At 39.3% G+C, this 13,951-nt stretch overlaps 1 protein-coding gene across 3 annotated transcripts in view; it reads right to left on the reverse strand.

The window, feature by feature from the left end:
- ctdp1 (CTD (carboxy-terminal domain, RNA polymerase II, polypeptide A) phosphatase, subunit 1) overlaps positions 1 to 13,951 on the reverse strand; it is an 83,186-nt gene that overhangs the window by 58,310 nt on the left and 10,925 nt on the right. For 2 of the 3 annotated variants that reach the window (XM_065471270.1, XM_065471272.1), the window contains exons 8-11: positions 10,272 to 11,312; positions 7,070 to 7,211; positions 6,719 to 6,949; positions 3,878 to 4,031 (exon numbers count right to left, since the gene is read on the reverse strand). In XM_065471270.1, the coding sequence (XP_065327342.1) occupies positions 3,878 to 4,031; positions 6,719 to 6,949; positions 7,070 to 7,211; positions 10,272 to 11,312 (1,568 nt within the window). The remainder of the gene's footprint in view (positions 1 to 3,877; positions 4,032 to 6,718; positions 6,950 to 7,069; positions 7,212 to 10,271; positions 11,313 to 13,951) is intronic. The other variant, XM_065471271.1, reaches the window with a different exon arrangement.

The following is a 13,951-nucleotide window of genomic DNA, read 5'->3' on the forward strand; positions in this document are numbered from 1 at the left end:
AAAAGAAAATGGGAAAAGATGTACATTTTTAAAAAATCAAATTTCAATCTATTTATTCTTCTTCCAGACAGCAACTGTCCTACTGTAACTCAGCAACTGAACCCAGGCATGAACAGCCTGTCAAGCTTTGGGATTCATGGCATGTGTGTATAAGATGGGTGTTCAGGCAGAACTCTGGGTTGTCTGTTTTGTTAGCCTTTCCAAATCCAAAACAATAGAAAATATAATATAATATAAATGAACTGAATCACTAGGCTATTTATGTTTTACTCTAAGCCCTAGCATGTCCATCAAACAACCTTAAAAGCAATGCTGTGCGACATCCAGTGGCACAGAACATTAAAAATATATATGTTTTTCTAGCTTAAGTGCCAATGCTAAAAGCAAGCCTGATGGACTAATTAGCATGCTAGCTAACAGTAGCAACGGGGGTTATCTGCTATTCCAACACAAGCTAGTCAGGCCATGTCTTAACAAAAAGACACAGTTGCAGACTATACATCACAATGGAAGCATATGTATATAATTTAACAAATAAATGTTAAATAGCTGCTGGTTTTAGCAGTAATGTAGGTCAGCAATATATAGAAGATATGTGAGTCAGCTAAGGATCTTCTATAAGCACATGAAGTGTAGGAGAAAAAAAATAGGGGGAGTGGGGAGTCTGTTTCCTAAAAGGCAAGGCAAAGCAGTTCCCAGGCTGAGTGGTTGCCTGCAGCTACGGAGTTACTTAACCCCAGAATTCAATCGAGTTAATAACCAGGCAGATCATTTTGCATCCCAGTAACAGGAGACAGTTTGTGGTTTAAAGCATGACCAATCACAATGACATCCACATCATTTAATTATATCTAACTAAAAGTGCAATTTCCTTATAGGGTCTATACCCAGATCTCAAGTTAAAACTTTAAGGGTTGAAAGCCACAAAACTATTATGTCATGTACAAAAATCTTCATTGTTTCATTATAAGAAGTCTTAATGCTTTCAATCCAGATTAATCTTTTGCTCATTACTTTATTCATTCACTAACAACAGCCCATGAAAGTCACCTTTAAAATAAATTGATTTGCTTGAAAACAATGGGATGGGCAAAGGAAACATTCCTTTTCCCCAATTTGTTTATATACAACAATAAACTACACAAGCATGCTGCACTTTTAAGCAAGGTTAATGAATGTCAACCAAAATAGTTCATTAGTGGGCTGTAAAATAAGAGTGAGTCTGTGAAATGTGCAAAAAGGGACCACAGATCTGACTAGAACTGCAAAGTGTAAAGAGTACCTGAGTATTTTTTTCCACTACTAAAGATCACAGATAGTATAAAACACAAAAGTAACTTCCAGGCTGAAAAAAGCCAATGCGGCCAAAGTGCCTAAAACCTGCATTCTACCCAAAGACCACCAGATGGCGATAGCTGAGGCTGTGACACGTTTATGGCAGAAAAATTAAATTCCGTCTGATTTATAAATCTTTTTCCAACTACTTTTCAAAAAGGCGGATCACCTGTGTTATGAAACCACAGGATAATTAGTTAACGACTAGGGATGGGTACCGGTATCCGGTGCCATTATGGCACCGGTTCTGACATAAACGGTAGTAACCAGACCGAAAAGCAGCGCACATTTCGGTGCTTTATTTCGGTGCTTTTTTTCCCCCTGAGATGTCATACTTTGGATTCTAGCCAATCATTTTACCTTTGCAAGCGTAGTAGGCGGGCCCAGGTACGTATGTTCTTTTAGAGCAGAGCTACAGATTAAAAATGCCCAAGGCGAAGCGGTCAAAAGTCTGGCTGTACTTCACAGCAAAATATGCAAACTCAGCAGCCTGCAACAAGTGCTTCAAGCTGATACTGTGATACTGTCAAAGGAGGTAACTCCTCGAATGTGATGAAACACCTGGCGACGTATCGCATTTTGTTAAAAGCCGAGAAATGCACCATATTTGATAGCTTGCTGCGAGACCTCACACCGAGCACATCTACTGCGGGTGGGTTGCCTGTTATCGGACACGGAGTTAGCAACATCCCCCAAGAACCCGAAGAGGAGAGTCCTGGCCCCTAGCCCTGCCAGTGTAGCAGACATGATGACGGATGATGATGGCAGCAGCAGCCGTTCTTCTCTGGGTCAGTAGCTTAATGTTGTTCGTGTGTAATTTACGTTGAGTAGGCTAACCACGGTATTAAATTAACGCATGTAAGGTGAACTAGCAAACACCGTCGTAGTTACATGCGGCTGTCTTCTTGTTTGATGGCAGGTACTCCCTTCACCCTAGCCAAAAAGGCTAAAATGACCAAAGAAAAAGTGGAAAACAGCTAAACAAGTTTGTGGGGTTTTTTTTTCCATTGTTTAAGCACTGCTTAAAGCCAAGAGTGATACCATATATGCCCTATAGCTGCAGAAAAGGCTAACATTGTTATCTTTTTACAAAAAAAACAGCTAAACATGAGAGGTTTTTGGACAAAGTGTGGGTTCTCCATTCTCTAAGCACCGGTTCGAGCACCGTTTAAGCACCGGCACTGTTTCAAAAGTACCGGTTTGGTACTGGTATCGGATAAAGCCTAAACGATACCCATCCCTATTAACGACTTGTCAACCACACACCAATGAGCGTGTAGTTTCACAGTCAGGTTTTACTATGACGTCACGTTTGCTTCTTCACAACCAAACGTTGCGAGCTACATCCATCTTTCATACTGTCAATGTTAGCGACACATTCCATTTTTGCAATTTTTAATTAAAAAATGTTCATGGTGCAGCTTAAAGGTGAATGCAGTATATATTAACTACAAAGAAATACAAAAAATTGCTTTATTTTTTTCAAAATTCTTACTTTTAACTTCCCTTTAATCATATTCAAAGGACAAATGAATCTAGCAGTAACCCATGCAGCTTTCCTGTGAGAAATTATCATTACATGCAAAAGAAAATAATCGCAATAATCCACCATTGACCTCACTTCAAACGTGGCTTGTCATACCCCATGTGAACAAGCCACATAGCTCTTTCACCAGAATAATCGCCCACCGAGAGGCTCTTGGCAGATCTCAAGGATCTGCTCTGCACTTTTCCCCCCTGCTGAAGCATTAGAAGAATTCAGAATTCCATTATAGAGTATTACCAAAGAGGGAGCTGAGCTCCCTGACATTAGTAATCACTTCACCTGCCTCGTGAGGCCAAAACTACAAAATGCAGTAAGCAGACAGAAGTAATAGTCCGTGGAAAGATTTGAACATCAGATGAAAGGTTTAAGGATGTGCTGCTGACGTTTTGACTGCTGTGAAGGCTTCCATTATATTTACCATTTGATAACATTTAACTTTTGTTTTTTTTTTACAATTCCCTCATTAATGTCCTATCTGTAGTCCTAATTTTTTTCTTAACTGCAAATGTTTCCCTGTCTATGCATTTGAACACAGCAGAAAAGGGCTGAAATATGTGCAGCATTTCCACTTCTAAATTGATGTCCCTCCTTTGCAGTGCATAACTGTCTGACAAATATGGCGACATTATCAAGAGAACTAATGAGCTCAGAGGCATACGTGTTTTGCTGGATTAGATTTGGAGAACCAGTTTCTGATTTCCATTCCTACATCCATGCAAATGCAAAGCAATAACACTGCAGGTAGATGCCTGCTGTGAGTATGGTATGGAAATTTATTTCACAGTCACTGCTGAAATGAAACCATTTAATTTCCTCATTCCTTGTACAGAGAACTTTCCCTTTTCACAGTGTCTGTCACTGTTGGCGCAAAATGGCACAAGCCTATTTTGAATGTGTGTAACAGACTCATTAAACATGATAGATTTCTGTAGACTCCCTAGTCTAGCTCAAACGCCACCAGGTCGAATGCTGAACGAAAATTTTGTCCATCCTTACCTCTTTGTCCATGCTGTCCAGGTCCTCCTTGCAGAGAGTGTATAGCGGCATTGTTTCTGACATGCTTGGCTGTCGTTTCCGCCGAGATGGTCCAGGCTGCTCATCATCTTGGCCGGACTCTACTCCCTCATCTTGCTGACTCTGTGAGGTTCCCCTAAGGTACACAAGTATAAAACAAACGTGAAACACTGAAAATACAAATAACTTTGTCCAAATGTGGTAGCTACATTTTATTCTGAAATTGGTAGTGGGTACTACATCAGAAAAACAGTTTTTAATGGCACCTGTGGTCTTTAAATGCTGTGCTGCTCAGATGTCACATGAAAGTGTACAATGGCCTGAATATTAATGAGAAATACACAACACTGTTATGTTCTATTATATTTCACTACTTTATGTTTTTATAGATGCACAGTTTTTATAGATGGCAGGCGCCCAGAGACCAGTGTATACACTGTATGCTTGGGTCAGGTGTCATGTTACAGTGAGCTGGCTAACTACCTCCATGTTTGTTATTACTGTAGCAAACTGTTAGTTACATAATTGCTTTGTCACTTTAACAAATTTACTTGTTTCAAAAAATCTGCAGTTTGATATTATACTACCATAATAACCATGCAAGCTAGCTTTTCCACTCATATTGCCATAATGTCAGGAAGTAAGGTATCGTTGTTCAGCTGGCTATAACGTAGGCATGCTGCATAAATTTGGCAATGGTTAGTTCCCCAATTCCTTATTTGCAAAACAGCCAGCTAAGTTACTAGACCAGCACATGAAATTGGATGATTTAGCTGACCTTATCTATTCAACTAAATGTTTTATGGAAGTCACTTGTAGTTTGTCCGTTTTAGCAAGCAAGCTAACATCAGCCTAAACATCAGAAAGACAGCTCCAGGCTGGATTTGATCTTGAAAAACCAACTGACCCTTCACCGAATGCCCTGCTCAAGTCCAACATACTGTTATCCTGAGGGGTAAAATATATTTCTATTTCTTGCAAATGTGATGTCAGGTTACCTGCTCACTCAATGAATTTGTTTGATGCCTTACATAATAATTAGCTGGTTAACCATAGCGACTATGTCATTGAGTAATGAGGCTATCTAAAGCCAAAGCTAAAATGTCTTTTTTGGCCTTATGCGACATGAGTGCTGGAGTCTTTATTGCACTGGGAGCTTGCGGCTTGTTGACGTTTGTGATTACTGGCATCCATTTCTAAGCTGCTGTTAGCGTTTCTCACTGTTGATTGGGAGAACTGAAAAGAAGCATTGTCACATCTTTTGGATTTTCACAGACAATTCATCGAGCATCCTTCAGACTGAAGTTATTCCACATGCTTTGGAGGCAACCAACAAAGTCAGGGAAGGTCTCTTTAAAAAAAAAAAAAAAAAATTGGATCAGAGAGGATATCTACATTGGGATTAGTTTGTGACATTTCTTTTAGAACATTGAGACGATTACACTTTTTCTCATTTCTATAAAGATGCAGATTAACACAAAGCTTTTCAAAATTTAGGTAAGAGAAAAACAAACCGAATCAAACGAATCACCTTCCAGGCACAAGGATGAATTTAAAAAACAAAGAGTATCATTACCATTTTTCTATCATATTTTTCTCATTTTATTCTTGACGCTGTATATGTTGCAGTGATATTTACAGGAAATGCCAGGCACCAGAATTAGGTTGCAAACACTGTACATAATCAGCTCATAGACAGGTAGGTGTAGGCGGTAAAAGGGGGTAGACCAGTCACAAAAAACACAGATAGGCTTTCTTCTCTGTAACGAGGGCCCAGTAGATGTATATGCAAATGGGAAGACAAACTTTTCTACGGTTCCTCTTGGCAGTGCTTAATTGAGCAGATCTTCTTTGATGATTCAATCCAAGGTTATGCAACTTCCTGAAAACTCCATAGTGCCTCTAATCTATGAATAAAATGAGCCAATTTTCCGCTTTTGATTATTAATTACAGAGTATGATCACAGATATATTCAACTTAAAAACACTTTGGGCTGCTATTAAGAGTTGGAGTCTGTAATTTTCTGGCGTTATTATAAAGCATGCAGGTCAGCGTCTGCATGTGGCATCCCAATGACAAACTGGCAATGTAGGTGACTGATGAATGACAGAGTGACAGATCAGAGGTGAACTGTGAAGCCGTTCTTTCACCTGCCACATTATTGCTGTCAAACAAGGACGCGACTGGCAATTCTGATCACTGCATAGGGAGAAAACATCTGACTGCCCTGAATTCAAAAATGTAAACAATACAAGGTGGGAGAGTTGTCTGGGAGGTGAAGCCTCTGTGGCTGATGAATATCCCTGACCATCAAAGACCATCAGTCCACACAATAACAGGGTGTTGGAGCCTTTTTATAATTCCTCAGTTGATGGCTAAGGAAGCTGTACATCTCCAACGGGGGTAATTCATAGAGTAGACTATCACCACACCGGCAGCAAAGAAGGTAAAGATTAAATGAGACTCAGGAGTCAAAGGAGTACACTGAAGCTCTAATATAAAAAAGTTGTCTTTAAGCAGACTGGCTTAATGTGGAAACACTGAGCCACTTTTCTGAAACTGTAGGTACTTTCATAAGATGTTTCAGAGTTCAGCACTAGTTTATGGCAGTATTATAGAAATGGAAAACCAACATATTTAAAATGTAATGATATGATTATTAATACTTTGATAGAAGCGCTCCACGCTCTAATAAACTGGTGCAATGTTGTTGTATTGAGGTTGTGTAATTTGGTATATTACATGATGCATCATACATGGTGTATGATCCCCCATAATCCCTCACAAAGTATTGTTTATTTCACGGTAAAGTCCTGCAGTACCTGAGACCAGACTGCTCTCTGGGATCAGAGAGCAACAAAGATCCTGCCGTGTGGAGGTAGGCTGATGGACGGGACACCTGAGGGCCCCTGCGAATCAGTTTCCCTGTGACGGAGTCATATGTGCGAACCTCTGGAGCTGCAGGTGGAGGTCTCGGGTGGATGGGTGCTGGGTGGAAAATAGGTTTCTGCAGGGAGCCCTGACTGTCAGGGAGAAGTGCTGGACTGCTGCTCCTTCAATCAGACCAAAAATAAAAAGGAAAAAGAAAAATAGTCAATGAAGTTTCGGGCTTCTGCAGTTAGTACGCTTTAAATCATCAATTTGCTGGTTTCATAAGATCACAACGCCCTCACCGTGCTGTCTTAGAGTAATCCTCCTTCAGTGGGTAGAGCTGCTCCTCCACCCTCTCCCACCGCTCCAGACAACTCCACAGCCAGTCTGGGTTGACAACGTGGAGGTGCTTGCAACCTTGTGCCTGACGGACCTTCTCGGTGCCTGGATGACAGGGATGGAAGAGAACGCGAACGAGTTTTGACCTTACAATCGAAAGCCATTACCAAACACGCACTCACTCTGCGTCTGCTGAATAATTCAGATAGATGATCCCACTTTCCCTACTGGAAAGCAGAAAATAATTACCTGGCCAATATTTTTTGAAAGATAACAAAGGATCTATCTCTTGGAACCACCGGGGTCATCATCCATTCATTTTTCTTTTATTTCTGCCAAATCTGGGCATAATCCGACTCCTAAAAATCAGGCTTTATTTGATAAAGTGCTGAATAACACTACAGACGTTTGACACAAAGACATCAGACTGAATTACTGAGCGCAGAAACTTGTACTTGATGTACAAGCTGAATGCTTGTACATCAAGTGTAAAGTGAGCAAAGCTGCAGTTCAGCTGTATTTTGCCAGAGTCTATTTACATCATGGTCAACATACTAGCTATAAAAGTAAGATGGATCAAAACAAACTAATCTCTACAATTTAAATGCCCAATGTCAAACAGCCAAAAAATGCTCTCAGTGGAAAGATGGCTTTCAAGGAGCCATTCTTAAGGAGATAAAATAGGAAAAAAAAGGCTGAGGTATGAAAAATTACACTTGATCTTTACTGAAAATCAACCACAACAGGTCTTACTGAGTGATGAATTCAAATCTGTAATTTCTAAATCTAGTCATCATCAACAAATATGGAGGTTGTAAAAAGAAAGGTATAACAAAGCTCAGGCTAAGATAAATATCTCTTATAATTTAAACTGTAGAAGTAGAAGAAGAATAACAATATTGAGCTATGATGAGCAACTAAACAAGTACAGCTGAGTTTCCCAAGAATTCAACAGTTTTTGTTTATAAACCAATATGACTGACACACAGATTTATGCATTAGAATTCACTTTTGATGACCATTAATGTTTGAAAAAAAAATTACAGTCTATCAGTAGCTGTTGAGATATTTGAGTCTAGAGCAAAGCTGGAATGGCAGAGACTGCCAGGATTATCGTCACAGTTGCCATGGCCACTTCAAATCCACGTGGCTATTTTTTTTTTTTTGACTCAAAATGAACTTTTAAAATGATTGATCTGGCAGTTTTATTTTTCTGATACCATATACCCTTAACAGCTTTAACAGCAAAAATAAAACTTAACTCAGAGTGTTTGTATGTGTTTGTGTTAGGGGCCCATCAAAGAACAGAGTCCTGATGGACAGGTTTAATGGAGGAGAACGTGGGGGACATAAACAGCTTCCTGCTGTACCCCATGTCGTTAAGTGGGCACAGTTGTTAAAGCTATGATTATTTAATCACTAACCCTCGTAGGATGTGTGTCATGGCTGCCCAATTTGCTGTTCAGCCAACGTAACAGGTATTTTCAGAAGTTATTTCCAGATTAAGTGTCCTACTGCATAAATTCCATCTCAGGCTATCCTGGTGATGTATGAGGTGACTGATTGCCAAGTGCTGCTCTCAGCAGGACTGCATCCCAGGTTAACAGTGCCACTTACTATGCTTCTATTCACATGGTAAACTTGATTGGTGGCAATGGAAGCCGTGAATCTACAATTTCCAAGCTGGGTAAAGGGACTCTGACATTTTCAGTGTCATGAAAAACAGGCCTGTATTATATTTGTCCAACAAACCAAAATATCTGATTTGCTCTTCTTAGAATTTGGGAGAAAACACTCAAAATGTCCAGTATTTACACTGTAATATTATGATGTAGTAAAAACATGTTTCTTTCACTTCAGTAGGTCTAATTAGAAAAAAACAAAGTGTATGAATTTCACTTCATTCATTTCATTTCACTCAAGTAATATTACTTAAATCTGTATGTTTTTATTTTTAGCACAACATTAAAACAAACTTTCATATCTATTCACGTATGCACTTCATTCCTGGGGCAACACTTTCTTCCATAAAGAAAAGCTGTATAGCTATGACAATACATTTTTCCTGCATTAGTCATTCATTGTATTTACAATTACATCTCTAAATGTTAGTTTTCGTTGATGTTGCATTCTTGCATGCATGCTCATATGCATGTCAGTGTAATCTAATCTCACTGATAACCACCTTACTGAGTTGCTGTTTCGGCAAACAGAGCATGCTGCTGCAGCTTCATTGGTACTGATGCAAAGAACTAAACCATGTTCGTAAGTTTAACCAGAACTCATCACACCAGTGCACTGCTTAACTGTATGCCTGACCTCTATGATACATCAACTCTAATGACACTGTATTCGCTGACATTTAAACAAACCTTACGTGAGCTTTCTTAAATTCACCATTCACCAAATGTCACCATTAGCAAACCATAATTTGCATTAATCACACAGTTCCAGCATACTGTTACCTTAAAGAAAATCACTAACTATATCTTGCTAAATAACAGGTCAGAAAAAGAGTGAAAGGTAGCAGGCGTTCAGCACTTGAAATCCACTCTTTTTTGGAAACGCTTGAAAATAAACCCATAAAAACTGAATTGTCAGATTTAACTAAAGCTGAGAACACTATGCACAACTATTAAGAAGTAGGGTTCAAACTAGTGATTATATCCATAATCACTCCATCATTAATTAAATATTCCTTAAAGGAATAAATCAACTGAGAATGAGATTGCCCCCTGTTGTCCATTATGCGTCCCAGGTTTAAGGGATCTCTGCTTCACGCTTATGGCTTCATCCATCTTTTAATACAGTACATGTAACTTGCGACATCACCACTCAGTACCAGCAAAGCCTATACACTATAATAATAATAATAATAATAATAATAACTTTATTTATAAAGCGCTTTCAAACAAAGTGCTGTACAACTATTTGAAACTAAAAAGATAAAGAAAATAAAAGCGATACATAGCAAAACAGGTAAAAGACACAATACAAGTTAAAAACAGTAAAAATTTAAAAACTAAAAGCCATAGAATTAAGACATGTAAGATAGGGTGAACAAATGTGTCTTCAGCTTAGTTTTAAAAACCTCCACAGAGCATGCCTGCCTAATATCTTTACTAATATCCTACTATACTTTAACTAGCATGCATCTGTACATACCGGCTCTTGCTGCGATGAGATGTGTTGTCCGATTGGGATTTTGTGCACTGAGAATCAGATTCTTGCCGATCTTGGCCCCCAGCGCTTTGGCATGATAGTACTCACGGGTCCTTTCCATGGGGTAGTTAGTGGGGTACAGACCACTGAATACTATCGTCGTCCCCTCCAGTGTCTTGCTTTTCAGCTCTGGGACGATCTTCCGAATGTCCGGAATTTCAGAGGCCTCCTTCCTCAAGTATGCCTCATAGCGGCCGTAATACTCTGCATGGATCCTTTCGAGCACCTCCTCTAAATAGATGAGATGATCGTCCTGGTCATTATCAGCTTCTTCCTCCTCTTCCTCGTCATCTTCCATACTCTGATCCAGCAGCTCCTCGCCCATGGTAACACCAGACTGTTCACTATTCTGGGACTCTGTTTCTGGCTCTCTCCTATCTGAGCAGCCATTTCCGAGCTCGGGGTCAGGTAGAAGAACTGAAGGCTCTGGTGAGTCAGAGCTGCTTTCACCTTCAGCTCTGCCTTTACTGTCCTCTTCCTTTGCCCCATCCTTACAAGCAGGTTCTTGCGTGGTTCCTTCCTGACCGGATTCCTTTGTCTGGCCAGACCTACTTTCACCGTCACTCTCTGATGAGGGGGGCTTTTCTGTAATGGAGTCACTGTCACTGTCACTGGAAAGGTCAAAGTCTAGGTTATTGGACTCATGTCTTGGTGCCGATGAGTTTGCACCTTCCTTGTCCTCTCGCGTCCCATTTGTATCGTCTTCCTTAACATTTGTAATATCATCTCTCTGGGTGTCCTTGTATTCTTCCACAGGTTTTGTTTCAGTCTCTGACCCTTTACTTTGTCCCGATTCGTCCTCATCCGCTGTCGGGTGTGTCCGTTCATTTGATTGCATGTCCTGAGAAGACTGAGGTGCTATGGACTCTTCCTTTCTGGAAACATTATTGTCCTTTGCCCTTTTCCTGAGGCCATTATTTTGCTCATCAACACCAAGCGTCCCTGTTTGTTCTGTGCTCTCTGCTGGTCGACTCGAGGAGCCTCCTAATGGAAAAACACATAGAAGTTTAAAAGTATTCAAGGACACACGAATTAGAACCTGGAGGTGGGGCTACAGTGAGATCAGCTTCTGATTCCCAAAAATTACAACAACAATTAAAAAGGCGAGGTAAGGACTTAGCTGCTGCCAGTGGTCATCAAAGATTATCTTCTACAACTGATGTGCTCAACAGAGGTTGTGCATTGATACTAGAGTCACAGTACTGGTAATGGAGTACTGACAGCAACAAAATGGTAATGAACTAATGAAAAAAAGAACTGTGCCAGTTTATAAAACTCTTTGATCATAAAAAAAATTCATAGAAAGATGGAATGTGGTTTTTTTTTATTCTGTCCATTATGAAAAAAGTGAAATGAGCCATCAATACATTAATTAATATTTTTCCCCATCTCACTCCAAGTATATTATTTTAATTTTTGCCCCCCAAACATTTGCCTTACTTCCCTAACAAAACTCACATGTTGATGAGGTGGTGTATTTCAGGACAGGATCGGGTCTAAACTGTTTTTTCATTATCCGTGGAACGATTTCGAGGATTGTGTGGCTAGCTAGCTGATTATTCTTCACTTCCACCATGCTAAAGATATTTGGGACATGTCAGTACACTGCACATCATTTCATTTGCCAACAGTAGGGTGGGTATTAAACCTGGTTACCAACTGAGTTACATTAGTACTACTGAGTACTGATTAACTTAATGATTCCATTGTTGCTAAATTTAGGTACCAGAACACACATGGGTAGAGGAAGAACAAGACTGTATGAAATCCCTGTTGAAGAGCAACATGTTGAAGAGCAATAAAAATGTCTCAGGTGTGGTTAAACCCTATGCAGGCAATGCTCTCTGCACCATTTTATCCTGCATCATTTTTCTTTTTTTTGAACCCACATAACTTTATTCGAGCTGATGGTTACATGTTTTATATTAATGCATTCTGGAAGGTCTGTTGCCCTCCAATTATAAACCTCTCACTAATAACCCTCCTGACATTTCACACTCCTAGATTTTCGCTCAGGAAGCGCTGTTCCAACTTCCCCTTTTGGCAAACACTTCTTGGAGCAGAGTCTTCCTCTAAGACAAATTGAGCTTGTGTACACTGAATCACTCCGGTGAAAGCAACTCGCTTTGTGCTAACCAATCAGCAGCACAGAATTTAAAAAGAGAAATTTGGAATTAGGTTGTCATGTTTTCTTCAAGCAAAGGAGTTTATCATTTTAATAAGATAGAAAGATCTACTGCAAACTTCGAATAAGGGTCCTTGTTCAAACAAGCGTGCTGTATCACTGTGACCCACAGGGCTGGATGGACGAGAGAGGGCAGTGAAATAATCTGAGGAGGCAGGCCAGTGTGCATCAGCCCTCAGAAAGAGAATTCAGCAAATTAAATAGTGAACAAACAAACTTTTCAACAAAGGCTGATATATTCCAAAGTACAAAGAACCAATTACTCTGACATTATGTGATGCATTTCAAGCTTAGAAAGGTTGACAATTGCGTGGTAAGAGCAAGAACTTTTCATTTAATGTAACTGGAACTCACCTATGATATAACCCACACAGCTGTGGTCCTATATTGTTATTTATTTATTTTTATTTAGTGATATATCAGCTAACCATGCAAAAGGCTAAGCTTCAGCTGGACCACAACATAAACGGTTCATTAAAATTTTAAGATCAATCTTTATCATATTTAATTTTTTTAATAGAAAATATGACTGAAATCTTCTGTGTTTGAATCAGTGGGGTTTATAATATAAACAGAAAAGTAGATCTACTGGGGAATAAATATTTGAGAGCAATACCGAATGCCTCAGAGCTTTGTCCACTATATTGCTTTAGAATATTGAACCACCACCTGGTCTCTGATTTATTCATAAATATAATGTGATTGAAAAATGGTGCATCACAATTCAGCTCAGCGGGACGGCAGAAATTAAGTGTTTGATACTCACAATTTCTTCAATGAAATCAGGATGCCAACATTGATAGTTCTGGTTGTCTGGGTAAGATAAGTTGGTTGTGCTAGTTTGGCATGTAAGTATGCTAAATTATTAAATAAAAATGTAAAAATAGCACTGTTGATGTCAGTGTTATTACTTCTGAAGACCGGCAGTATAAAAGAAGGACATAGCTTCTTGGTCCTTGAAAAGTGACAAAAAGTCAGAGTACCCTTGAGCCAACAATCCCTTTAACGTTAACTAGTAATGACTTCATGAACTTCTTCACAAATAAAATTTTAATCATTAGAGAAAAAATTACCAATAATCATCCCACAGATGTAATATTATCTACAGTTACTTTCAGTACCATTGATATTCATTTAGACTCTTTTTCTCCAATTGATCTTTCTGAGTTAACTTCAATAATTACTTCCTCCAAACCATCAACGTGTCTTTTAGACCCCATTCCTACAAAACTGCTCAAAGAAGTCCTGCCATTAATTAATGCCTCTTAAATATGATTAGCCTATCTCTAATAATCAGCTGTGTACCACAGGCCTTCAAGCTGGCAGTAGTTGAACCTTTACTTAAAAAGCCATCTCTAGACCCAGCTGTCTTAGCTAATTATAGGCCAATCTCTAACCTTCCTTTCATATCAAAAATCCTTGAAAGAGTAGCTGTCAA

Source organism: Pelmatolapia mariae, linkage group LG22 (genome assembly GCF_036321145.2).
Source record: "Pelmatolapia mariae isolate MD_Pm_ZW linkage group LG22, Pm_UMD_F_2, whole genome shotgun sequence".
NCBI classification, from domain to species: Eukaryota; Metazoa; Chordata; class Actinopteri; order Cichliformes; family Cichlidae; genus Pelmatolapia; species Pelmatolapia mariae.